General features: G+C 36.2%; 2 protein-coding genes across 3 annotated transcripts; both read left to right on the forward strand.

The window, feature by feature from the left end:
• The first annotated feature begins 942 nt into the window (after positions 1 to 942).
• On the forward strand, positions 943 to 14,836 carry LOC117922093 (protein MLN51 homolog). 2 transcript variants are annotated; one of them, XM_034840114.1, is made up of 12 exons: positions 943 to 1,708; positions 8,958 to 9,060; positions 9,185 to 9,444; positions 9,545 to 10,380; positions 10,603 to 10,717; positions 12,634 to 12,756; positions 12,904 to 12,959; positions 13,069 to 13,114; positions 13,190 to 13,260; positions 13,339 to 13,417; positions 14,197 to 14,295; positions 14,382 to 14,836. In XM_034840114.1, exons 1-9 carry the CDS (start codon positions 1,164 to 1,166, stop codon positions 13,215 to 13,217), a joined length of 2,112 nt encoding a protein of 703 aa, XP_034696005.1. In that variant the 5' UTR covers positions 943 to 1,163; the 3' UTR covers positions 13,218 to 13,260; positions 13,339 to 13,417; positions 14,197 to 14,295; positions 14,382 to 14,836. The 2 variants fall into 2 exon arrangements, with proteins under 2 accessions (XP_034696005.1, XP_034696004.1); XM_034840113.1 differs by having other exon boundaries at positions 14,197 to 14,282; positions 14,382 to 14,823.
• Positions 14,837 to 15,809: 973 nt separating this feature from the next.
• On the forward strand, positions 15,810 to 25,761 carry LOC117922122. Its single transcript, XM_034840150.1, has 6 exons — positions 15,810 to 16,057; positions 17,011 to 18,164; positions 19,968 to 20,878; positions 22,344 to 22,400; positions 24,897 to 25,138; positions 25,262 to 25,761. The coding sequence occupies exons 2-6, from the start codon at positions 17,174 to 17,176 to the stop codon at positions 25,266 to 25,268; spliced, it is 2,208 nt and encodes a 735-aa protein (XP_034696041.1). The 5' UTR covers positions 15,810 to 16,057; positions 17,011 to 17,173; the 3' UTR covers positions 25,269 to 25,761.
• Positions 25,762 to 26,302: the final 541 nt, after the last annotated feature.

Consider the following 26,302-nt stretch of genomic DNA (forward strand, 5'->3'; position numbering starts at 1 on the left):
AAATATAGAAAAATTTAAAATTTTATAAATCAGTTTTATCTTCGTCCATATCCACAACCCTACTTACTTGTCGTGTCAATAACATTGTTTAACAAATAGACATGTGGATGTTTAATATTAAATAACTTGAATCCCTTTTACTTATATTTTTTTTTTCATTTAATTGTCGTGGGGATTTACTATTTTTTTTTTATAAAAAACAAAGAATATTGAACAATGATAAAATAAAAAATTTTAAAAATTAAAAATATAATTAAAATTAAAATATTGAAAAGTTAAATACAATTGAAACAAAAAAACTTAATTCTTTTTTTAAATATATTGACTCCCGTGATATTTCTTTTTGGATATCCATATTTTCAATTAGCATATTTTACGATGGAAGTGAACATCAATTTTTTATTTTTATATTTTTATTTTTTATGTTTCTTTAGTTTTAACTTAATTTAAATTTTTTTATTTTATTGTGGATGTCAATTAAATTTTATTAAAAAAATAATAAAATAAGGAGATTTATATAATATAAAAAATAAAATCATTATTAATTAGAAGATTAGAAAGAATTTTATTTATCATTAAAGGATGTGATTAATTTTTTCATAATGATTTTGTAACTCATATCATATAATAAAAATTTATAATATATATTTATTTAAAAATTATTTTTATTAGCTTAAAAATGGTAAATTCATTTTTTGATGATTTTATTTAATATTATCGATTAAAAAGAAATAATTATCTTACCTATGTCATAAATAGATAAAAATAAGCTTACGTGGCAAAATTTAATTAGTCAATTGTCCAGACTGTACAGAGATCCACCGGAGAAGACCTCTTGTCAGACTCTGACTGAACAACACGAACCGCCTAGTGAATGGCCCAAAATACCCCTGAAAAAATTAGATGAATACCTGGAGCCTGGAGGTCCCCAAATCTATTTTCACCTTCTCATACGTCTTCTCCATTCAATTTTATGACGACACCTATATAGAAGTTTCCAAATCTGCCCTTCTGTTCTCGCCTCAAAAATCTAGGGCTTTCTTCACTCTTAACTCACAGATCAGAATCCAAGAACCCTAGCTTTTCTCTTGTTTGGCTCTCGAGAAAGTTTGGATCTTACGGTTTGAGGAGCAAAAGTTGGGCTTTTGGTGTGAATTTTGGTGATGGCGACGGCCGGAGAAGACGAGGTGGAGTACGAGAGTGATCCGGAGGAGGCAAAGCTGTCTCTGGCGATGCGGCGGCGGGAGGCGAGTGATGATGAAGAGGAGGGGGACGCGAGGGAGAAGCCGGCACGGCGGATTGATCCGAGGATGGGGATTGGGTCAGAGGGTGAATCGGACGGTCAGGGAGGAGCAGCGGAGTACGATGATGAAGAATCGGATGTGGACGATGAAGAGGAGGAGGAGGAGGAGGTTGAGGAGGAGGAAGAGGTTGAGGAAGTGGAGGAAGAGGAGGAGGATGGGAATTTTGAGGAGGTGGGCGGCGGTGACGGTGGCGGTGGCGGTGGCGGAGGGGGAGGTGGAGAGGGTTCGGTAGTGGTGTTGGAGGCGGTGAAGGAATTGGGGGCAGAGTCCACGGAGGTTCGCGGCGCGGATCATGTTGGGGGCGAGGAGGAGAAGAAAGAGAATGAGCCATTTGCGGTGCCGACAGCCGGTGCATTTTACATGCACGATGACCGGTTTCGTGACAATGCCGGTGGTCGACACAGGTAATATCTCTTGGTTTGAGTTTGTGTTGAGTTATGAGAATTACTCGACTTTCAATGCATAGCACGCATGCACAGTGAATTTTTCACCATATGCTTCGTATTAGGGATCACAAGTACCCTTCATCGTTAGCAGTTGTATTTTTTGTACCATGTTCCCATGTTCCACATATCTATAATGGAAAAGTCTTTGACTTTTTCAGTTGCTTTATTAACAAATTGAGTATGTTGAACATTAGTTAAGGGTTCGATGCATTCTAACAAAAAAAAATGCATCTTCTGTTTTCCAAATAGAGAAACCCAAGGCCCTGAGAGGACACATCACCAAATAACAATAGAAACAGCAAAGGAAGCAAGAAGAGCTTTTAAAAGTAAGAATAAAAAAACGTGGGACACTTTGGAATGGGCTTTACGTACTGAAGGAACTGTTAAGTGGTTACCTTCTTTGGTAACCGTATCATTCTGTAGTGGATTTTATATCAGTAGGGATTATGATTACCAACAGTGAATCAGTGCATGAATACAAGAAAAACCATCAAATAAGAATTAATCAGAATTAAGTTTAATTTTCATTTGTATTTAAACAATTTAAGCCTTCTCATTAAGTTGGAATGTTATCTTGGCTATTAGTCTAAATAACAAAATTTACATCTTGTTTTTATTATGGAGCCTTTTTTCCTTTTCCTGTTTCAAAAAAGGATTTTGTTCATGCTACTAATACATGTTTTCCCATTTGCCTCTCAAACAAAAAAATAAAAAAGAAGAAGAGGATTTTGTTCAAAAAGCACATAGCAAAGAAAGGGGGGCTCAACCTTGGTTCATGGGAAGTATGTAAGAACACCTGAACAAACATAAAGAAAAAGACACGCAATCAAAGGGTACAACCTTGGTACACAGGCAGTATGTAAGAACACCTGAAGAAACAAAAAGAGAAGAAGTACATAAACCACCATTCTAAGGGCCTTGGGCCCCTCCCCAACCAACCAATGTAATCTAGAAAGGATAGGTTTTCAAAATCCAGAAAGCCCCTTGATCAGAAATACAATGATCTGAGAGATGCATCTTTTTTTTTTGATAGGCAAATAAGAATGTATAAATATACATATAGAAAGCCCCTAATTGCTGTTTTTTGTGTGGTTGTGAAGAGGAAAATGTAAATCACATTCTTTTACAATGTACAGTGGCCAGGGTCATCTGGGAAATTGTCCTTGCCTTGCTTGGGGTTCATTGGGTGTTCCCAGAGACAGTCAAAGAGGTGTTACTTAGTTGGAGGGGCCATTTTTTGGGGAGAAAGAGGAAAAAAAAATTGGTATTCCATCCCGTTGTGTATTTTTTGGACGGTATGGAAGGAAATAAATAGATTAGCCTTTAGGGGGGGTTCTTTGGATATATAGAAACTCAAAAATTATTTTGTTTGTAACTTGTGGAGTTGGGTTAGAGTGTACATGGGAGATGAGTCCTCTTCGCTTTTAGTCTTTTTGGAGTGGCTAGCGGCTACTTAAGGGCCGGTGAGGCTGTTTGTTTCTTTTGTTTTTGGGTGTGGCTGCGTTGTATACTCCCTGTATGCTTTGTGGCTTTCTGCTCTTTAATACATTTTGTGCTTACTTATAAAAAAAAAAAAATATAGATAATCTGAGAGGTGCATCTTTCAGCTTCAACTTCAGCAACTCTTATCTGTTTTAAGATTTTATGATTTTGCTTCTTCCATAAGCTCCAAAATAAGCGCAAATGAACCAATTGTTTTTTTTTTTTTTTTTTTTCAAAATAAGCATAAATGAACCAATATCCACCACCCCTTCTTTTTCTTGTGTGAACAAAGATTCCATGCCAATGATTCAAACACCCATTCACTAAATGAATCAATACCAGGAAACACCAGGTAGAGAGCAGCAGGACAGACCATAAACCATGTGCATACCCATAGTGAACAGGAGTATGATTCGGCAATTTCTCCGCTTGCATACAAAAGTAATATCAATTCATGATATAATATCAATATATAATAACCTTAAAAATCTCCATCTCAAAGGTCTTATGTTTAGAACATTCTCCCAAATTTCTTGACAAGGGGACATGAAGCCTTCATGTGCTACTTGTGTGGTCAGTGGCCACTGATAAAAAGAAATTCTTGCTTAGTGACTTGAGAGTCTTCATTCTTGGAACAGTGATGGTAACCACTAAATAACTGCTGTTGGTATGTTGTGCCTCTAAGTTTATCCCAAGAAGCTTGAGAAGAACTCAAAAACTAGAGAGATACATGGTATCACCTGCTTAGATGTTGGTGAGTGACTTCATATTCAGAAGCGAAAATGACTTTGGTCTATTATTAGTAACTGATTTACATGAACATATCTAGCAATTTTAAAATATTTGAAGTGAGGCTTAGATATCAGATGGGTGAGGGCCCAAAGATTTCATCAATGGGTTTATTTAATGACAGAAAGTTAAATATTTGACATGATGGTCAAGTTTCTGAATGTTGTTGGAATACATTACATCTCTGTGATGGTTCACATGCATGTTGGTGCTTTTTTATTAATGTATCGCAAGTGTATATATATTTTTTATTAGAAACAAAAGATGTATTTATTAAGATTCAAAAGAACAAGAGAAGGATGAGGAGTCCTTCCCACAATTATAAAAAATCTGACCAAAATATGATTGAACTCTGCTACTATACAAAAGATTTAGACTACGACACAATTTAAAAAGATTTCATCCCCTCAAGGTTTTACTAGGAACCTCTCAATGATGTCCAAACCTTTTTGATCTACATATTAAATGCTAATTGAGTTGAATAATATTGAGAGAAATGCCTTTAAAAGTCTCGGTGCATGAAGCTCAGAAAAAGGAATAGAAGTGAAGTAAATACCACAACCTCTTTGACATCCTTTACTTATCCTAAATTTTTTTTGACATTCCTCTCTTGCCACAAAATTCTAAGCAATGTGAGACAAGCAATTGCTAAAGGGTCTTGCCTCTAATGGAGCTTCCCAAACCCCTATATGAAATGATTGTCATATTTCATATGCTCTTGGGTAGGACCCAATTAATCGTAACTTATCTAAATAGACAATGCCAAAGCCCAAAGTTATTGTACGATGTAGTAAGAGATGGTCAATCAACTCTTCATTCCCCTTACATAAAAGGCACCAATTAGGATTAAGGGATTTGAAAGGTCTTTCCAATTGTAACATGTCGTTTGTGTGCCACTATTTGAATAGACAGTGTCAAAGCCCAAGTTATCGTATGATGTAGAAAAAGATGGTCAATCGACTCTCTATTCCCCTTACATAAAAGGCATTGATTTGGATTAAGGGATTTGAAAGCTCTTTTCAACTATAGCATGTTGTTGGTATTTACCTTTTTGTGTGTCCATGACCAAGCAAAGACTTTGACCTTAGATGGAACTTTTGATTTCCATATAAATTTGGTTGGTAGAAAGGAACTATATCTGATTTATTAGACAAAGCTACAACGAATGATTGGATTGAGAATAATCTCGAAGAGGTCAGTGGCCGTGCTCTCGCATCTAGTGTGGATGGAGACAAGTGTACACAAGTGAGTATGACATAAGACTTTCAAGGTCCTCAATCTCCAATCCGTAATGGCAAGTATATTTTATAAACTTCAATTTGAGCAATGAGTTGACAAAATTTTGGGAGAATTGAAGAAACAATAAAAAATTGTTAGCAAAACTTCAGCAAGGTCAAAAGGAGCATGTTTATGTTGGAAATATGATGATTGGATTGGGGAAATTGGATTAGGTTTATAGGTACATGATAATGGACTTTGCCAAATATTTTAAGTGAGCTTTATTAACTTGCTCTGATTGGAGAGGTTTTTTTGTGGGCAAGAAGAGGAAGGTGGCGTGGCAACTGGGACCGTTATGCTTGTTTTGGGTTATTTGGAAGGCTAGGAATTCAATTGCTTTTAAGGACGGCGTGCTGTCCATTCAAAAGCTGAAAATTTCTTTTGTGTATTTACTTTGGTCGGAAACCAAATTGAGGATAAAAGATGGTCCTTGACCTTAATAGATTTTATAGAACGGGTGTGTATGTGTTAAGGGAGAGGGTTTTTTTGTGCTTTCCTTGAGTTTTGGGTCCTTTTGTAAGGGGGTGAGTTGATCTATACTGTAACTTTGTGAGTCGCTTCTTTAGCGTCTCTTTGCTATACATATTGTGCTTATTGATAAAAAAAAAAAAAAATTAACTTGCTCTGATATGATTATATGATGAAGTTTAGCATGACTATGATAAAATATGATTATTTTTGGATGGCATTATGTATCATAGTATTGTACATTATGGTGCAGGTATGTGAAATATTCTGCCATTTTACTCATAAATATGTATTCCACTAGTTTACTCATAAATATGTCAAAACATTTGAACAGATGTGAATGAGTGATGTAAGTACTAATGAGGAAGTTCTTGGTATGAATTATTTTAAGCAGCAGTGGGTTTTTTATGCATCTCATGCTTTTGTTTGAGAGAATACTTGATGCATGCTGATAACGTTATATGAATGTTGCTAATAGAATTATTCAAATAGTTAAAAAATGATTCAATTAGGAAACATGATTAAATGTAGGAAAAAGAAAAAGAAAGATTGTGCTTCAAAAACTTCGAAGTATAAAAATACAAGAAACACGGCTTCAACTGACACTTTTAACATGATAAAATGTTAAAGGAGTGTAAGGTGAGACGTAAAAGATGTAAGAAGCTTATCTTGGCCTACTCCCTTGTCTTGTGCAATGGTGGGCTGACAAGCACTCTGCATAATTCTTTTAACTCCCAGGCATCTTTAGACTGCATCCCTAAGGCTGGATTTGAAGTGAACCCAGATATAGGTTCTCGATACTTTGGTAGGCACGCCTCCATGCACTGGGAATGTAGTCTTGCTGTCAATGAAGTTATAATGTGGTCCATGGGGAAAAAATGAGAGAAAAGTGCCCACATGCTTTCGCCTTGTCTATACTATTTAGTCATTTGTGGTACTTAGTTTTGCGACTGTTCTATACGTCTAAGTTTGTTTTTTTTGTACTTTTTAAATGCCTGTCACATGAGTTAAATTTTTTGATAGACAATAAGAGCATGTATTAAGAAGTGTCAAAAAGAGCATGTATTAAATTCTCTGAGCACACCCTTAGTGAAAGACAATAATTTACTTCCCGTTTGGAAATATCTGCCTTTTGGTTTCTCAAAGGTGGCTGTGTTGGGTACCCTATGATTGCTGTTCTCACTGTTGTATAGTCCCCTCTCCTTGTTGTGTAATCCTCTTCCCTTGTTGTATAATCCCCTTCTTGTCTTTGCCGTATCATTATTTTAATTTTTTTTTTTTTTTTTGGTTGGAGTGGAAATCCTTGCCTACAAAAAATATGCTTTGGTAGTTAGTTGATCATAAGTTTTATTCAATAGCATTTTCAGCTTAAAAAATTGTGTGGATGAAATTTTAGGTTACTAGCTATAATTTAGTTTTGAGAGGAACATACAACAACTGGTTGAATCTAAATACATTGTACGTAGTCAATTCGAAAAGTCTTTCCTGCTGAGTTCTACATACCTGCACCTCTTGTTCGCATACTTTGTGCTGATTTATTCCTCTCTGGTTCTTGAAATTTTAGTTGTTTCTTTCTCTATTCTTCATGAATGAGGGAGTGTGTTGCTTTTTGCTTGTGTCTAGATATCCTTTCGTCTTGTATGCTGTCTTTGCCTTTAAAAAGCATCGTTTGTTTCTCTTCTGTTCATGATATGACACATTCTAATGATTCCACATTGAACCTGACCTTGCTCCTAGTATCAACACTCTGATCCTAGCCATGAACAAATCTACATTTCCAAGCTCCATAGGCGCTATGAAACAAATCCATGTTTCAATGCTCCATTGGATCTTCCATTCGATTCATGAAATAAGCCTATATTTTCCATTTTCTATTTTCTTTCTCACATATTTGCACATCCTATAAAACCATTACAAGTTTTTCATGAGTTCTTCTAACCTTAGACCCAAGGTAAGTTCTCTCTTATAGAAACTTTGGATTCTAATAAAAATAGTAAGTAAAATTGTATTATGAATTTGAGATGAATTCTTACATCATCACCTTGACTCACTTTTTAACTCAATCTTTCATTTTTCCTAAATACATGTTCATCCAGGATAGATTTCTTGTTCAAAGAATATGCCACCTTCAGTGCCTAAACATTAATGGGATGACCAATCACATGTATTCCAATTGGGAACTTGAAGAAATTGTCTTTGTTCTTGCTATAAAAAGCACTATGTGCATATGGTTTCCAAGCCATTCGTTTCCATTCCATGATCTTACAATGTGTCCATATTTATTTTGGATCAACTGATATACTAATAAACAATGGAGTTCACCTTCAACCAATTTTATTTATTTATTTTGGCAAACCTCTTGTCCTTTCTGGATAGCTTTTATCACCTCTACTCTCTGATTCCGTGATCTGGATCTCAATTTGGCTTAGAATTTGATAATCCTCACTTTTTAATACCTGCTCTCCAATCTTTTGGGTTCTGTGCCTTGATTTTGAATTCTCCAAAACTTGGCCAGGATCTGTTCCAACCTTGGCTTATATGCCATTTGTTTTGTGTCAGTGGAAGCTTGGATGCCACTTGTTATGTGATTTGAATAAAGAATCAACCATAAACTACAAGAGAGACATGGTATTTGCATACCTGAGCCATGAACAACAGACTTATGTTTTCATGCTTTGCATGAACCATGAAACAAAACCCACATTTCCATACTTCATCCAAACCATGAAACAAACATATGTTTCCATGCTTTATCAGTATTTCCCTTCGTTTCCTCGCAACTCTGCTCAAATATTCTACAAGAAATTGTTAGTGAAAGGAACTCTAATAAATAAAGGTTGAATAGAAACAGGAAGTTGAGACAAATTCCAACAATTTTGATAATGTTTTGAGGTGCCAGTTCTTGTGCCCTCCTCTAGTTATCCATGCAAGGGGCAAAAATAGTGGATTACTTGTTTGACATGTTAAAATAAAAATAAAGTGGAAAAGCATGGGATGGACAGTGCTGTTTTTACATTTGCAGTGCACCCTTCCAGCAGAAAGGATTTTTCTTTTATGCCCTCAGTTTTCCTTCTTTACCATTATAAGTGTCTACAGTGTCTGCTTTCTGTACTTTTGAATTCTTGATATATACATTTCTTATTCTCCAACTTCTAGTGTATAATTCTTCAACCAACTGTCTGTTGATTAGGCGAACTCTTGGTGGAAGGAAGTTGTGGGAGTCCAAAGATGACAGGAAATGGGGGCATGACAAGTTTGAGGAGATGACCATGCAGGAAAGGCATTACGAAGAGGTGAGTGGTTTTATTCATGTGTAACATGCAGTTGTTTGCTGGCCTATTTAATTTTTTTTTTTAAATTTTTTAATCTCAAATTTGAGACTTACCTTTCTAATGATTGACTTCAAAATATTTTCAGGGTAGGAGGAATTCTAAAGGACATTATCATGCTCGTGGTAAAAACAGAGGTGCTGACCGTGGGTATGGAAGAGGAAACAGGTCTAAAGCATACAACAACCATAACAACAGCAATAATAACAACAATGTCAGCAGCAACAACAACAACAGCAACAGCAGCAGCAATCAGAACCAGGTGCCTAGGAGTGTGAGGGGGAGAGGTCCTCGCAGGTATGAACCTCCTGCAAGGTACAAAAGTGAGACTCCAACACAAAACAAACAGTGAGTATAAAATTTGAGGTTTATGCCATTGAATTTTATCTTTCTTTGTTGGTCAAGATTTTTATATAAATTATATCTTGCATTTTGCTGATTGTCTTAGATCTGGAAAGTCCTTTGAGAAAGCTTCACATAGCAGTTCTGGGAGAGCATTCACACCCACGTCAAATGTAGCATCTGATCCGATACCTACAAGAAAACATGTGTTTGCATCGAGCTTGAGTTCTGCTTCTCCTCCTTTCTACCCTTCTGGCTCTTCCAATAAAGAGATCTCTCTGACGCAGAAGAGAGATCTACACACTGGAACTACCAATAGAAATATTCGCCCGTCTGTTGCAGAGGAGAGTTTTGGGACATCACAATCTGGTGCATTGCCGCGGGGGAAGAATATAGTTGATTCGGTTGGCATGGACAAACTTTATATTGATGATTCTCTTTCTCCGGTTGCTGGGAAGTCCTTAAACAATCTACAATTGCCATCTTCCGGATCTTCATTAATTACTACTACTCAATCTCCCCAGGTCAGGGCTCAGGGACGGGGTTTGGCTCCGTCAGGGCAGATGAACTTTCAACCAACCTTATCTCATAACCAACTCAATAGAGCTGCCCCTCCAGCACAACTCCATGCTGTTCAACGAAGTCCTGTTCAAGCCCGGGTTCAACCCTCTTTACAATCTTCTTCTCAGCAGTTGGGCCAGCGTCCTGGTAGTGGATCTCAAACTTCCTCACCACCTAAAAATGCTCTCTCAATAAATTCTTTTGAACACGGGGACATGGATTCTCCTCCAGAATCAAGTAAGTCCAAAACTGCATTGGTTGGAAAAGGGAAAGGTAGTGTTCAAGGAAGTGGAAGGGGCTCTTTTCTATATAATGGGGCTGGTAATATGGGGGTTGGTCATGGTGATCAGAACTTCCCTGGACCTCCAGCCTTTTTGCCAGGTATACTTTCTTCAATTACATCATTGATATTGAACTGTTTCTTGCTCTAGTTAATCTCTCAGGTGGGAACAGATATTTTATTCTGAGTTTTTGTCTCTGTCCATTTTACTTGAATCTATTTATTAAATGTACGAAGATCCTTGCTTCTGGTTCTCACTTTCAATTTTTTGAGCTTCTGTTACATTTCTATTCAAGTGCTTATTTTGATGGATGGACATGCAGTTATGCAGTTTGGAGGCCAGCATCCAGGTGGCATTGGAGTTCCTGCTGTTGGCATGGCATTCCCGGGATATGTTGCTAATCCACAACTTGGTTTGGCAAATTCTGAGATGACATGGTAAAACAATTCTTTCATGGTTTAAGTGCAGTTTCTTTCATGTTTTCTGCTCTCTTTGGTCTTGTATGCCCTAGGAAGGTAAACTGTTGGTCAAAGGAGTAAATGGGTGAATGATGCTTCTTATGGAGTGGGAAATATGTTTATCTGATGAGTAAAATTAATGCTATATGTTCTATTCAAACTTCTTATATTTAACCTACCTAAGCATTGCATTGCTTGTGAGTGAAGACGAGGCATGATGAAAAAACTTATATTTCAGACGTAGAAAACTGATGGTAATTATCCATGTGTTTGATTATTATTATTTAAAATGTTTTTTATTGGTTGATATGAAAAGATAAACTTAGGCATTTCAAGGCTGATGCAACATTTACATAGAGGTCGATTGTTTGCATAAATAATAGGAGGGAGGTTTGTGTGTTAGATGTTTCTCTTTTCTTAACAAGGTCCTTCTTTAAGTGGATTTGCCCCTATGAGGCATGCTCTTTGGAAGTATGTCATAGGTGGAAATATGGGGAAGAAGAAGGGGGGTGGCGGACCAAAGGGCTCCCTAGGGCAAGAGTCCTTCTCTATGATTGATTTTATCGATTGGTTAGGTTGCCAATAAGTTTGTGTTTTTCTCTTATTTTTGGTGCGCACATATATACTTCCTGTGTACTTGGTGTAGCCTTTGGCTCTTTAATACATTTTTTGCTCTTTTGCCTATCAAAAAAAAAAAAAAAAAAAAGAGAAGGGAGGTGGCATTCTTGCAAAGTGAGAGATGATTACAATGTTGGGCTACAGAAAACTATCAAGAAAGATTGGGATCTTTAATACTAGTAGTCTCCTTTTCTGTTAGTAATGGGAGGAAAGTGAAGTTTTAGAAGGATAAATGGTGTGGAGACGAGCCTTTGTATGTCTTCTTCTTCTTCTCATTGTATGCCTTAGCTGTATCATAAGAGGCATGAGTAGTGGGCTTGACCGGATAGTGAAGGGGGTCACTTGGATCCTTGTTTCCTTAGGCATTTGAACAATTGGCAGGTGGACAATATAGAACAATTTTTATTCTAGATTGCAAAGGAAGGTGGTGAATAGGGAAGGAGATGATAAGGTGGTTTGGATAGATCTTTTTTTGTCAAAGCTTTATATTTCGTCTTGGAGCTGAGGAGATCATTTTTTTTTCTTTTCCATGGGAGTGATTTGGAATTCCTGGATGCCGAAGGCAAGCTTTTTTGGCTTGGGAGCTTACCTAGGGAAAGGTATTGACTTCAGATCAGTTTCAAAGGAGAGGGTGGTTGTTGGTAAACAAATTTTTTCTTTGTAGAGGAATAATCTATTGACCAGATCGTCCTGCATTGTGCCAAGTCAATATTTTCTTTGTTTGGCGTTCTTGGTTGAGATGCTCTATGGTTAGAGGGACTCTCTTAGGTTGGCATGACTTCTTTGTAAGGGGAAAAAAATGAAAGATGGTGTGGAGAGTGGCTCCCCTCCCTTGTACATTTTTTTTGGATAATATGAAAAGAAGAGGGTCAAATATCATTTGAAAATGAGGAATATTCTGATCAAAGACTGAAAAGCACTTTCTTAGTAATCTTTTTATATAATATGCTCATTTTCTCTATCAATTATACACGCGCACACACACACACACACTACTGCCCTCCTTCATGCCTTTAAAGACTAATTTAAACATTTATATTATGCATTTTGCCTGAAATGCGAAGAGAGAGGCTGACCCACTAGTTGAAGAGGAAGTTGCCTCCTCCCTCCCTGTTTTTCCACAAACTTTCTATCTGAAATATTTGTTGAGGCTGAGATATATTCCAAAATTTGAAGTTATTGTTCTGCTGAAATTTCTTTGCGCTTCACTTTCTTCTTATATTGTACAATTTTTTAATATAAAAAGAAATAACATTCAAAAGAATGATAATGTCCAGGCTACCAGTTTTGGCGGGTGCTGCAGGAGCTTTGGGAGCGACATATTGTCCACCCTATATTGCTGTTGATGGTGCATATCATGCTCGTCCCTCAGGGCAGACATCTTCTGCGGGTTCATCTAAGTCAGTAACATTTCTGGCACTAGTTTGATTATTCTTTCCTATTGATCATGCAAGTACCCAGTTTTAAACTACTTGACTTGAAGAGTATGAAGCAAAAATTTTGCAGAAGGAAAAAAAACTTTAAGCTTTTGTTGTATACCTTTGCAGCAAAGAGAACAGTTCAAGTAAACCCAGTAGTGAATGGAAGCCTTCACAGAGACCTGGTAAGACAGGATATTGTCCTTTTGACTTCTGCGCTCGACTAAGCTTTAGACTACTTTTAACTTTGCCTAGCCATTATGTTGTTATCAAATAATATTGTCTTCACTGCAGAGCTTGTGAGTGATGAATTTGGGCAGCGACAAAACAAACCTCGAAGGCAAGTTGGATTCTTTTACTGTTCTACTTCATTTTTACCCATGATGCATTTTTTTTATGATTATTTTCTGTGCAGATATTCAGAGATGAACTTCGGCCAGTGAAATACATAGATATGGTTGAGTGAAGTTGAATAAGCAGATAAAGGTCATATTTTTTTCCAATTAAACTTTTGCATTTTTTGGCTCTCATCAAATTCTGAGTTGAGATTATTTGCTGCTGCAGGCCTTCTTCCAGGCCCTTTGTGGTCTCCAGCTTTTCTACTGGAACACTTTGGGCTGCAATATTTTCCAAGATATCTTAGGTAAGTACTAATTCTCAGGTTTGGTTATGATTCGTCATATTATCTTAACAGTTATAGTTTATTCATTAGTTTATAAATAAGTCATGCTATATCTGCTGAGACAAAAGATCTCAATGCCACCTTAAAGGCCTGATATTTGATTGAAAAATTGTGTAAGGGAGTCCTTGTTCTTGCAGCAAATGCTGATTGTTGTTGTAAAACTCTCCCATTTTTCCAAGAAAGCCCTGACTTGTGTTCTAGCTATTTTTGTTAAGCAAATGTAATTTGTTCAGATTATAGAGTGGTAATGGATGTTGAGTGCTTTCAAAGTTTGGGGTATGTATATATAGTTGAATTTGTATTTATATGTGCGTAAATCTGACTTCATGTATAGAAGATCTACAGCTACTCTAAAAATTTAGCATCCACTGCTTTTTGGCAATTAAGCAAATATTTATAAGCAGTATGTACATTTAGCTGCATGGTATTTTTGTTATTCTAAACATTCCTTGGAGAGTAAATTGTTTATTAAAATGGGTCCTCTCTGGTACCTAATGCATACCATATGTGAGTTTATTTTATTTATATATCACTATATGTATGTTTAAAAATGTATAGTTATCTTGGTTTACAGGTAGGTTCTAGAAATTGTATGCTTATGGAAAGTTCCAAAGACTGATGCCTTAAATAATCTTTTTTTTTTCTTTTAATTAATTGCACTTGTGTTTATTCATTTCAAGTTATTCCATATTCGTTTCTGTGCTTACCCCCCTCTCTGTATATTCTTTTTGGTGTTGCAGTTATATGTGACCAACGCCTGCTCATGCTGCAGTAAATTTAACAACATTGTGGCTTGACAGGTGGTAGTAGCTTGTTCAAACGTGCGGTATGTATGAACGGTGAAGAAATACTCCTTTCCGCATTTTAGTATCACTAATAAAAATTGGACAAACTCATGATATCCCCTCATATGCAAAATTTTCAGGTTTTCCTGTGGTTTGGTGTTTTAGTGCAGCTTGTGAGAAATATCGGCAGGCTTCTTCAAAGAACTATTGAAAAAAAAAAATTGGAAAAGAACAAGAACTATTGTGCAGCTGCTGTTTGCTTAGTGGAGTTTGCATATTTCTAGCTTATAGATGGCATCTTGGTTTTTAACATCAGTGCTGAGTTTTCCTTTGGTGATTTGATCATTTATCCTGGGTTTTGAGGGCACCTTTTATGTATGGGGATTTCTCATCTAGTCGAGTGAGCACTTGCTAGAGAGACTGGAGGCAAGTTTTATTTGTCAAAAAAGGACTCTTAAATGTCAGTAATTAGTATTGGTTTATTGAGTGGGTTTATTATGGATACCCGACCAAACTCTCTCTGGTGATTTACTTCTGTAGGTAAAATATAATACAATGCTTGGCTTTATGGTATTTGAAATGGGACTGCCCTTAATAACCCTTTGTATCAGCTTCAATAAATCACCTTACTTAGAAAATATAAACTTTATTTTGGTATTTATGATCCTGAGTAGGTCACATACTCGATTTGTAAAGCATATTTGGTGAACTTGTATCCTATCATTTTGAATAGATGCTTTTTTTTTAATTATACCACTCCACCGACATGTACAGGTGACATTGAATTGACTGGTTGCTTATAAAAAGGATGGAATAAAATTCTATATATCATATGTGTGTCTTGGCCTTCTCAACCTTATCGTTTTCAACTACAAGCCACCCAATTAATCAGAGGCTGGGTGGGTGATTGTGCACTGCAGGGAAGCATCCTATAGAAACCCATTTGTTTATGATTTGTGAATCTTTCATTACAGCTGCTTAATTGTGTCATTAATGGAACCAAAAAAAATCCTATTTCCAATGCTTTCGTCAGTCTCGGAGACCACCGTTTCTTCCAAATTGATTCCATCCGAGTCTTGGCTCACGCATGCTGTCACAATAAAAATTTTAGACCAAAATGAAAATTTGAGTCTGAAAATTGGAATAAGTGAATCAGTGGCAGCTGGATCTAATCAAGTTGTTGTTTAACCTGAATTGATTCCCACCAAGCTGTAGCTGGCGGGGATGATTACGAGTTGCTGCATCTACACCGTCTCTTCATGCTGAAGACATCGAGTACGTACATCCAACGGTGGAAATTTGGTCAATATGGAAAAAGACAACAAAAAGTCAGCAATTTTGGGACAATGTGGTTGGGTCTGGTGATGTGTCCGTTCAACCAACCCACTAATCCAAAGTGGGCAGGGTAACTTTGAACGGCCAGGATCAAGTTGTGAGACCCACCGACATGGGCTAAGAGTCAACCTGACGCTCCAAAAACAAGGGAGCATATGTACTCATACGCCGCCGCTGTATCCTGTCACTCCCTTTTTCTTCACACGAGTCGGATCGCACGTGCCACCATTTTCAGACATTTCTCTGGCTCTCCCCTCTCCCCTCTCCTCTCTCTCTATCGTTCTAAAACCTCTGGATCACGTCAGTCAGTAACTTTTCTCGTTCATTCTTCAACCTCTTAGTCTCTCTCTAAAACATTCTCTCTCTAGATCTCTTTTCCTCTATGTAGAAGCTTCTTTTTCTACTAAGATGTCTCTGGATCAGCTACTGTAGCTGAATCTGAACAGTCATTTTCACTGACACCTGATTTCAAGAAATTCTGGTAATTTTTAGGGTTTTGCATTCTGATTCTGCTCTTCATTGAATAAAAATGTGGAACGTTGCTTCATTTCTTGTAGATGCATGTTGTTTTTCGAAGATTTGAGTTGCTGAAAACTGACAAGTAGTGTTGGTAGCATTAGGCTCTGTTTGGCTGCTGAGAAAGTGCATGACAGGAAAAGAAATAGAAAATTTAAATTGAGGGAACAGAGATTTCATTCCTCTAAGCTTCCTACAACTCTTTCGGGTAGCTGAGTTGAGTTGAAGTTCTTGTTAATGAAACCTGTGCTTGAAACTTTTTATTGCTTTGTTCCATTGCCAACTGATAAGCAGTTTTTTTTATTTCAAGTTTGATTCAGTCTTAGAAAAGAAACCAAATTTTTTTGAGTCTTCACATTCAGTTAATTTTCCTTTTTCTTTTTTGAAAACAAAAACAACGTAACATTATATTCATTTTCGTTTCTTTTTCTCCTCTCTTAGAAACGCGTAGAAGACATTTGTTGTGCCTTTTTATTCGTAGACTATTGTTTGTTTAGCTTTGGATTCTGATGAAGCTATCTCATCTTTATCTGCGATTCGGTTTTGGATCATTCTACTGTGAGATTGATTACTGAGAGATTGTAAAAAAAGAAAAATTCAGCTGTCTAAGTTTTGAATGCAAAACATTTCATTATTTAGGAACTGTGGAAATAGTAGCTCCAATCAATATGTTCAGCTAAGTTAATTTAAACAAAAAGAAGGTAATTTTCTTTGGAAGCAAAAATAGTTGGAATCAATTTTATTTTATTTTATAATCTTCTTCTCCTCTTATTATTATTATTATTATTATTATTATTATTATTACTACTACTATTATTATTATTTTCAGCCATCAAAATGAAAGGTTGTGGTTCTTATTGACTCGGTCTTTTTTCTGTACAAAGGTGTTGAAAAATTGTGCTGTTTTGTTTTGTACAGAATCAAAACTTGAGGAGCTGTAGAAGAAAGTTATTTTGAAGTATTTCCATGATATAGGCTGAATCCACAATCTTTAAGCATTTCAATGCTGGTTTTGGTCTAGATATCATTCCAACAATCTGGATTTAGGTTCTTTTGGCAATGTAATATAGTTGAAGAACTAATGGAGGAAGGTAATGGTAGAGGGGATTTTCATGGAAATGTAGTTAGACAGTCATCGTTAAGGCCAGGTGGAAGCTTGAAGTCGACATTATCAGGTAGATCAACTCCTAGGAACTCTCCTTCATTTCGAAGATCGCATTCAAGTCGGACCCCAAGAAGAGAAGCTAGAAGTAGTGGGGTTGGTTCTCAGTGGTTTCGGAATAACAGGGTAGTGTTCTGGTTGATATTGATTACCCTCTGGGCTTATCTTGGATTTTATGTTCAGTCCAAGTGGGCTCATGGTGATAACAATGAAGACATTATTGGGTTTGGAGGTAAACCAAATAATGGAATTTCTGACTCTGAACTGAATCGGAAAGCACCTTTGATTGCCAATGACAAATTGTTGGCAGTTAAAAATGGTTCTGATAAAAATCCAGTTGGCAGTGGTAAAAAGGTTGAAGTGGTTTTGGCCAAAAAGGGGAATAGTGTTCCATCTCGTCGCAGTGCATCATCGAAGAAGAGGAGTAAGAAATCAGAACGCAGTTTGCGTGGTAAAACACGTAAACAGAAGACTAAAACTGAGGTTGAAGTCACTGAAATGGACGAGCAGGAACAGGAAATTCCTAAGCTAAACACGTCCTATGGGTTGCTGGTTGGTCCTTTTGGCTCGACAGAGGATAGAATTCTGGAGTGGAGTCCGGAAAAGCGTTCTGGAACCTGTGACCGGAGGGGGGAACTGGCACGCCTTGTTTGGTCTAGAAAATTTGTGTTGATATTCCATGAACTTTCAATGACCGGGGCTCCGCTTTCAATGATGGAATTGGCAACAGAACTTTTGAGCTGTGGGGCCACAGTTTCTGCTGTTGTTCTTAGCAAGAAGGGTGGTTTGATGCCAGAGCTTTCTAGGAGAAGGATCAAAGTGCTTGAAGACAGAGCAGATCTGAGTTTCAAAACTGCCATGAAGGCAGATCTTGTGATTGCAGGATCGGCAGTCTGTGCATCGTGGATAGGTGAGAAACTTTTGCTACAGGTTATTAACAATGTTCATCAAAGTTGAAGGTGATCAGTTTTGTTAATATCAAAATTATATAGGCGTTTTTAACTGTGATATCTCCCTGTTGCATTAATGAACTGCTTAATTTGAATTAACAATTGCACTGTGCTTCATGTTTTGTTCAATGGCAACAAAGGCTCTAATATATGATTGCGAGAAGATATTTGGCTTAATTAAATCACAAGGTTGGTAGCTATTAGGCCACTCTCAGATTTTGAATGGTGTTACCTTTTTGAGGAATGGCTTGCAATGTGCTTGTCAGAATGCAATTTTCAGTGACCTAATTAAAACAAAGATTACATGTAACAATATTTCATGGTTTTGGATTTTAGAGTGATGATTTATATTGCACTTATGCATATAAAGTCACATGTTCAAGAAATTTATACAGAATTCAATCTCTGTTATTGTTTTTACCTTTGTTTCGGATGGTGTTTTTACTAGGCAAGCATGCATTCCAATCTTTGCTAGGTACAGTATTATTTCTCTGAACCTACATCGTGATTCTACACAAAAATTGAAACTTGGTTATTGTAAAGAGTATCTACAGCTGTAAATGATTCTAGTTTTGCAGTATGGACCATTAGTCCAAGTCCTGAAATGCACAAACTACCTATGAATCTCCTTACATCCAGGTTATTTTTCTCTTCTTATTTGTTAATTAATCTAACATATAGAGAATATCTTATGCTTGCTTATTTAAAGTCCCACAAGTCTATCAAACCCCTTAAAAATCCATAAAACATATTGCTATATTTCATTCCCCCATTAGATATTCCCTTAGTTATTGTTGAATTGTTTATGTTTAAAGTGTTCTTGTAACAAACAAATTTTCTAATTAAAAGATGGTCAATAGTAATTTCAGTGATTTCTTAATCATTTAAACAATATAGGTGTTGATATCCAATAGTGATGACAATATGGTAGCTTAGCTTGAAATAGGGTATCCTCCTTCTACCCACCTTGTCCTTGGTACAGGGCTGATGTGGCTTGCATCAATTCAGAGTAATGTTCCAACAATTGTGTGCATGAATTGGGGCTCTTATGACTTGTAGCTTTTATAGAATTGGCCTGCCTTGTTGTGATTGATGCTGATCAATATTGGTAATCATGCAAATGCATGCAATGAAGAAAATACAAGTAGTTTCATACAAAAAGTAGGATTTATTTTATGTAGTCATCAGTGTAAAGGGAACATATATACCTGTTACATGAGTTATACACTTTAGGCCCTGTTTCAACATCCTACTTATGCTTGTTATTTATTCATATTCCCTAGCATTATTGTCATTTTTGGCCAGTCTACATCTGAAACTGTGGTAGGCATCTAGTATTATTTTCCAAATAGTCATTGACATGGTCATGTTCATAGTAATTAAAAATAATAACATGGTAATATGCTCATTCTTTTCATTTCTGGTGATTTCCTTATCAATGATGCCTTGAGAAGCATATGATGAAATTACATTGATACTTCCACATATTATGGATGAAGTAGGAGACATCTCTATTTTTCCGCCGGGGAATCTTTAGAATTACCACTGCTTAGCTTTCAATTCGCCTCTGACCATCAAATGAAATGTGAATAACCCGGTCATTGTTTAAATCATCAAAGATAATTATCTTAATTCCTATGGAGTTGAGTATAAGAACCTGTTTAAAGGCCACATCTCTGTCAATGTTTGAAAAAGCATTTGCGTCTTTTTTATATATTGCTGTAATATAAACTAATATTTGATAATTAATATTTTGGTTTCAGAACAATATATTGCACATTTTACGGCTGGGTCAAGTCAAATTGTGTGGTGGATCATGGAAAACAGGCGGGAGTATTTTGATCGGTCAAAGCTTGTCATTAATAGAGTGAAAATGCTGATTTTTCTTTCAGAATCACAATCTAAACAATGGCTTACTTGGTGCAAAGAAGAAAACATTAGGCTGATTTCTCAGCCTGCTGTGGTTCCGCTCTCTGTTAATGATGAACTAGCTTTTGTAGCTGGCATCACTTGTTCTCTAAATACTCCATCTTTCACCACTGAGAAAATGCAGGAGAAAAGGCACTTATTACGAGATTCTATCAGAAAAGAGATGGGATTAACTGATACTGATATGCTTCTGTTGTCACTAAGCAGCATAAACCCTGGAAAGGGCCAATTTTTTCTTCTTGAATCAGTGCGTTCAATGATTGAACAAGAGCCTTCCCAGGATGATCCTGAACTGAAAGATTTGGTGAAAATAGGCCAAGACCAATCTAACTTTTCTGGCAAGCATTACTCAAGGGCTTTGCTTCAAAATGTCAACCATTTTAGTGTATCTTCAAGTGGTTTACGCCTTTCTAATGAGTCTTTTATCGAGTTGAATGGACCTAAAAGTAAGAATTTAATGTTACCCAGTCTTTTTCCGTCCATTAGTCACTCAGATGCAGTGAGCATTGGCAGTGGTTACAAAAGAAGAAAAGTGTTATCTGAAAATGAAGGAACACAAGAACAGGCTCTTAAAGTTCTTATAGGGTCTGTTGGATCTAAAAGCAATAAGGTCCCTTATGTCAAGGGACTTCTCAGATTTTTAACCCGTCATTCAAACTTGTCGAAGTCAGTGCTGTGGACTCCAGCAACCACACGAGTTGCTTCACTTTACTCTGCAGCGGATGTTTATGTTATAAACTCCCAGGTATGGCTTTTCATAGTCAATAGCTAATCAATGTAACGTGTTGCTAACTCTGGAGTTCTGAAATAATTTGTTAACATTACAAAATTCAGTTTTAGAACCTTCAAATATTTTGGTTGAAAATGGTTACGTAAAGTTATTTATATAATGATGAGCTGGATATTTTTTTAACTTGATTCCTCTTCTATATAATGGATACTTGGGCAATGTTTAGTTCCTAGACAAGATTAAGGAAAACAAGTATTAGGGAAAATGATTTTCTTATGTTCGATTTACTTTAAAATATACAAAAGAAAATCAAATATAATTAAAATTAGTTAAAAGCTTATACATTATCAAATTGTTTAACCATTATATAGAAGAGGAAAAATAGGTGAAATGAGTTTAAATGAGCTTGTAAACATATTTATTAGCTTTAAATCTATTTTTTTATTTTCTTTCCATTTTTCCTCTCTATTTTCTTTCCCTTGTAATTTCTCTCAAATTTTCCAACAAAACATAGAGGTGTTAATTTCCATCTTATGATACAAGTGAACTACATATGTATTATTGCTACTATTTCTCACTAGTTACACTTCATCTTTTCTCTTCAGTGGCTTCAAGCCTCATCCTTGAATGCTATTGGCATTGATTTTTCTCCCTCTCAAAGAACTTGAATGTATTGCTGATGGGTGCAAAGTACCCCTTTAGATTGTCAAACTTTTGTGGCATATCTGTTTAAGATGTTGATGCCATGGTTGACAACCGAACAAAATGTTTTCCTCTCCGAATATGAAAATTTTGGAACCAAAAACTCGTGGCAGTTCAAATTGAAACAGAATAACCATGTTAGAAATAGGCTCTTCTCGGTTATACCAGTAGTAACCATCTAACCATATCTAGTTAAAACACTAATCCATGTTTTTGAATCCACTAAATCACTATGAAAATGAAATCATTCTATTTTGTTTTCCGTTGAATTCAAAGGCACAACCATGCAAAGCTATCGTGAGAATAGACTGATTAAAAGGAAATGAAACCATAATCACAGATGCTGGTGAAAACTTAAAATCACACATCTTGTAATTGTACTGTTGTTGGCTTATGTGCAACATCATTCACTAAATTTAATTTCTGTGGAAGTAAATAAATAAAGAAATAAATAAAATTGTACTCTTTTGAACTGTAGTTTAAACACCAAGGAATTTATTTCATCCAACACCTGAAAAAGCCCAGGTGAAAATTTCCAATGGAATCTGTCTTTGCCCTAACTGTGAGAGGACCACTATGTAGTATCAATGAATAAAAAATAATAAATTTGGAATATTTTGACCTATTTTTTCTGATCAAAAGTTCATTTTCACTTTAAATTTATTTATTTCATGATTCATGTTTATAGTTCAGTCTTGATTTTTTTACCAGATATAGGTCAGTCTTGATCATCCTCACTTTATCAGAAAACATTCAGTGATAGTAAATTGCTGTGCAGGGAATGGGAGAGACTTTTGGGAGAGTGACAATTGAAGCAATGGCATTTGGTCTTCCGGTACAACAAGCAACTTGGTTTTGTTCTGTTTTGGTTTTGTTTGTTCATTTCATTCTGAATCTTTTATTAAAAGAAAGCTCAGCCAAAAAAGGGGCATAATCTCCACACACCAGGAGTATACATAGAGCACAAATGCACAAAAAAGGAAAAAAAAAAAAAACGGCAAAAGCAAAGTCAACAAACAAAAACAAAACATGCAAAAGAGAAATATCCTATGCTGCCTATATAATATCCAAACCCTCTATGAAATCCAAAAGGGAAAGGTTTGCCTCCCCAAGGTTCTTAGCGCAATCAAAGAAAGTCTTTAGGAAAAAATCATTTAATGCTTGATCTGAGTGTTCCTCTTCCCTGAATATTCTGCAATTGAGATCCTTCCCAATAGATCAGAACAAAGGGGAACCAACTTCCAAAATATTCTACTCCTTTTTTGCTATCTAGTCCCCTTTCAGCTTAGAAGTAGCATTCTGATTGACTCTGGGAGAACCTACTGTATGTCAAATAAAGCTAGAAGAAGGTCCCACAGCCTTTGCGCTTTGATTCAATGAACTAGAATATGACTAGCTGACTCCTTTACATTGCACAAACAGCACTTATTCATCATTTTCCATCCCCTTTATTCATTAAATGCTCAGAATCTTCTCCCAAGCAGCTTCCCACCTGAAGAAACAGACCCTTAAAGGGGCTTCAGAATTCCAAACCTGATTAACTGGAAGTTTCCCTGAAGTCTCAGAACTTAAGGAAAGAAAATACAACTTGACAGAGAATATTCCGCTCACCTCCTCTCAAACTGATCTGTCCTCCCTGGATCCCAGAGCAGCTGCAGTATAAATATGTTCCAGAAAACTTTCCATCTCGCTCTTTAGAAATCATGACAATTACTCCTAAAACAAAGTTCCAAAATCCTTCCCCATCCTCCATCCCAAGCTCTCTCACAGCAGCATTTATATTGGAGACGAAACTAAGCACGAAGAAAAGTAATCTTTCAACATATGGTCACCACGCCACCTGTCAAACCAGAACTTGGTTTTTGGCCGGTTTTCAACTGAAATATTATTCCTTGACCAAAGCTCATCCCATCCACATCTAATCGCCTTCCAGAGACCCACACTCTAAGCCTCTGCTTTCTCTTTGGAACTGCAACCCTGTTTATTGTTAGAATTAGCTCCATAATGAATAGATATAGCATTGTTTTTCATTTCAGTTATCTTTCTACTCTGTTCAATGTTTCTTTTACATAAAAGGTACACCCATGTGTGCATGGTTGTCATATTTTAAACACTGTTGGAGGATGATTGGAAACATCAATTCTAGTTGTGCTAATGACATGATTACTTATAATAATATAACCATGTAACACAAACTGCCTCCTTCCATTAAACTGTCATTTCCAATCATAACCTTTAACACACTTCACATGTTCCCCAACTTCTACTTGTACAAGGAATACAGAGTATTTTGGGCGCACCATATGCCAGTAATAGTTAATAGCATGAATTTTTGCCTCCTGATCTGCTTTACTTCTCAGAAAAATGACATTTGCTTGAAATTAAGTCCAATGTTGCCAGTAGGAAATAAATATTCCTTGTCTACAAGATAGGAAATATTACAAAACATGTTCAGAAACAGCTCTACAAGATAGTCAATACAGTTTCAATTTGCATATCATCGCATTATACTCTCCACTCCTTTATCCTTTTGGAGTCCAGTGGTTGTTCTTTGATTAGGCACATCAGTTGAGAAGGAAAACTGATTTTTGTTCGCTGCCAGCAGATTCTTTGCAAAACTAAATGTGAAGCTTGAAACCTTCAGTCTTCTAACTAAAAGGGGAATAAGCACCAAGTAAACAATATAGGAAAGACTGAGAGTAGATACACAAAATATAAAAATAACCAGTGTAAGTCTCTTAGATTCTTTTCTTCAATCTTAAAGTATAACAAATTGAGTTTCCTGTACTTCTCTCATAGAATATTGGAGCAAGCATGTACTTACTTCATGATACAGTTGGATGTATGAGTGTGTAATAATGACCTTGGCTTGTTAAAAAATTTACTGCAATCATATTTCCAGTCAACTTATTGTATTTGGTCCAGTTACAGTTTGGGGAAATCCAACCTTTCTAATCTAAGTTAATCAATTAAAGAAATTAGAAATGCTAAAGTAGGGGAGTAGTAGTTCCCACTATACTGTAAGAAGTCCATTTCTCATTCTAAGCCTTATTTTATAATTTTCTCTCTTTTACTTGATGGTATACTTCCATTCTCTACAAAGTCTTAGATTCCTAGTTAATCTTCATATTCTGTTTCCCATACAAGATCATGAGGTTCCAAAGCCTGTCTAAAGTTGAGATTGTCTAAGGAAGTCAACAGATGGCAAGGTGCTTGAGAATCCTCGCTTTGTATGAGTCAGTCTAAAATGGTCCAAGTATTTTGCCATTCTGCATAGATTCTGAAGCACAACAAACAAATGCCAACATTTTTTTTCCTTCTTCCATGGCAGGTGCTTGGAACAGATGCTGGAGGCACAAGAGAGATTGTTGAACAAAATGTGACAGGTCTGCTTCATCCTGTGGGGCATCTAGGAACCCAAATCCTTTCCGAAAATATCAGGTTCTTGCTTAAAAACCCATCAGCAAGGGAGCAAATGGGAAAGAGAGGAAGGAAAAAGGTGGAGAGAATGTACTTGAAGCGCCACATGTATAAGAGATTAGCTCAAGTTCTATACAAGTGCATGAGAATCAAGTAATATCTCCTACTAGACATTTTTCATTCTTTTATTTGTCAGGAATTTGTGAGGTTGCTGCGAGTATTTGTGTTACTCCGCCCAACTCATTCAATCAATTACCGAGTTCATCTCTTTTTCAGGAAATGACATGTTCTTTTTGTTGATGCAAAGCTTTTTGGGTCTATATTTTGTTGCTCAAGAATTAGCTCCTCAGACAGGTTCATTAGGTTGGGTGATTGTCACTACAGCAAAATCAACTGTTATCTAAAGAACTTGGGAGACTTATGTTCTGGGTCGAGAAAATTTTATTACACTAAACAAGATTAGTATCCTGGAAAAAAACTAGCTGGAATATCTGGACAGCAAGGGAATTACAAGTGTCTTCTTGTTAAGCTACTCAAAGGTAAAAATCAGATTAGTGTTTATCATACCCTTGGTTAGCATGAAAAAGAAATTGTAGGATTTTGCTATGGCACTGAAAAGTCATTTTGTGTGCCATACTGGAAAGTGAGACCAAATCAAATGTGATCACATGATCGTGTATAAGTTTCATTTCTTTATACCTTCACAATAGGCTCGATTTTTTGTACTTAGCTGTCATTTATTTATATTTTAAGTCCTATTTTGCTTTGGTACCTTAGTCCAATTTGTTTATGCCTAAGAACCATTATATTGAATTTTTTCTTCAATAGATGAGTCTAATGGTCCATGAGATGATGGTTTCTCTTCAAATTCCAAAAAAAGAAGCTCAATAGGATAAATTATGCTTACCCAATTAAAGACAAGTGACAAGAGGCCCCCTGCATCTGGTCCTTGTAGCTCCTTTCCCCTTCACACAAATCCTTTCTGCCTCTCTATCCCCACACCACACATTCTTCATTACTCTCACCTAAATTTTCACCTCACCACTGAAAATTAATTGTCACTTTCTGATATCTTGGCACAGCACTCTGCCCAAGAACCTCACACATTGATACATGGACTTAGCCTTTCTCTTCTTCATGCCTTTATATTATTAAAAATTGGAAATTAAAAGTTCCCAAAATCAATTAAAAATTGAATATAAGTAAATACATGTAATTGTGTATTATATTTTACTTATTTATATATATTAGTCTTTATTTAAGTATGTGTTACTCGATGTTCATACTCTAATTGAATTTAACAATTTTAAAAATAAT

Source organism: Vitis riparia, chromosome 9 (assembly GCF_004353265.1).
Source record: "Vitis riparia cultivar Riparia Gloire de Montpellier isolate 1030 chromosome 9, EGFV_Vit.rip_1.0, whole genome shotgun sequence".
In the NCBI taxonomy this organism is placed as follows: Eukaryota; Viridiplantae; Streptophyta; class Magnoliopsida; order Vitales; family Vitaceae; genus Vitis; species Vitis riparia.

Excerpts from the sequence above, each read along its gene's own strand:
- LOC117922122 (XM_034840150.1), top strand. The coding sequence starts at position 17,174 with ATGGAGGAAGGTAATGGTAGAGGGGATTTTCATGGAAATGTAGTTAGA. Across the intron at positions 18,165-19,967 it reads AGTCTGTGCATCGTGGATAG|AACAATATATTGCACATTTT; the intron begins GTGAGAAACTTT and ends TTTTGGTTTCAG. Across the intron at positions 20,879-22,343 it reads TTTATGTTATAAACTCCCAG|GGAATGGGAGAGACTTTTGG; the intron begins GTATGGCTTTTC and ends ATTGCTGTGCAG.
- LOC117922093 (XM_034840114.1), top strand. The coding sequence starts at position 1,164 with ATGGCGACGGCCGGAGAAGACGAGGTGGAGTACGAGAGTGATCCGGAG. Across the intron at positions 12,960-13,068 it reads GAAGCCTTCACAGAGACCTG|AGCTTGTGAGTGATGAATTT; the intron begins GTAAGACAGGAT and ends TCTTCACTGCAG. Across the intron at positions 13,115-13,189 it reads CGACAAAACAAACCTCGAAG|ATATTCAGAGATGAACTTCG; the intron begins GCAAGTTGGATT and ends TTTTCTGTGCAG.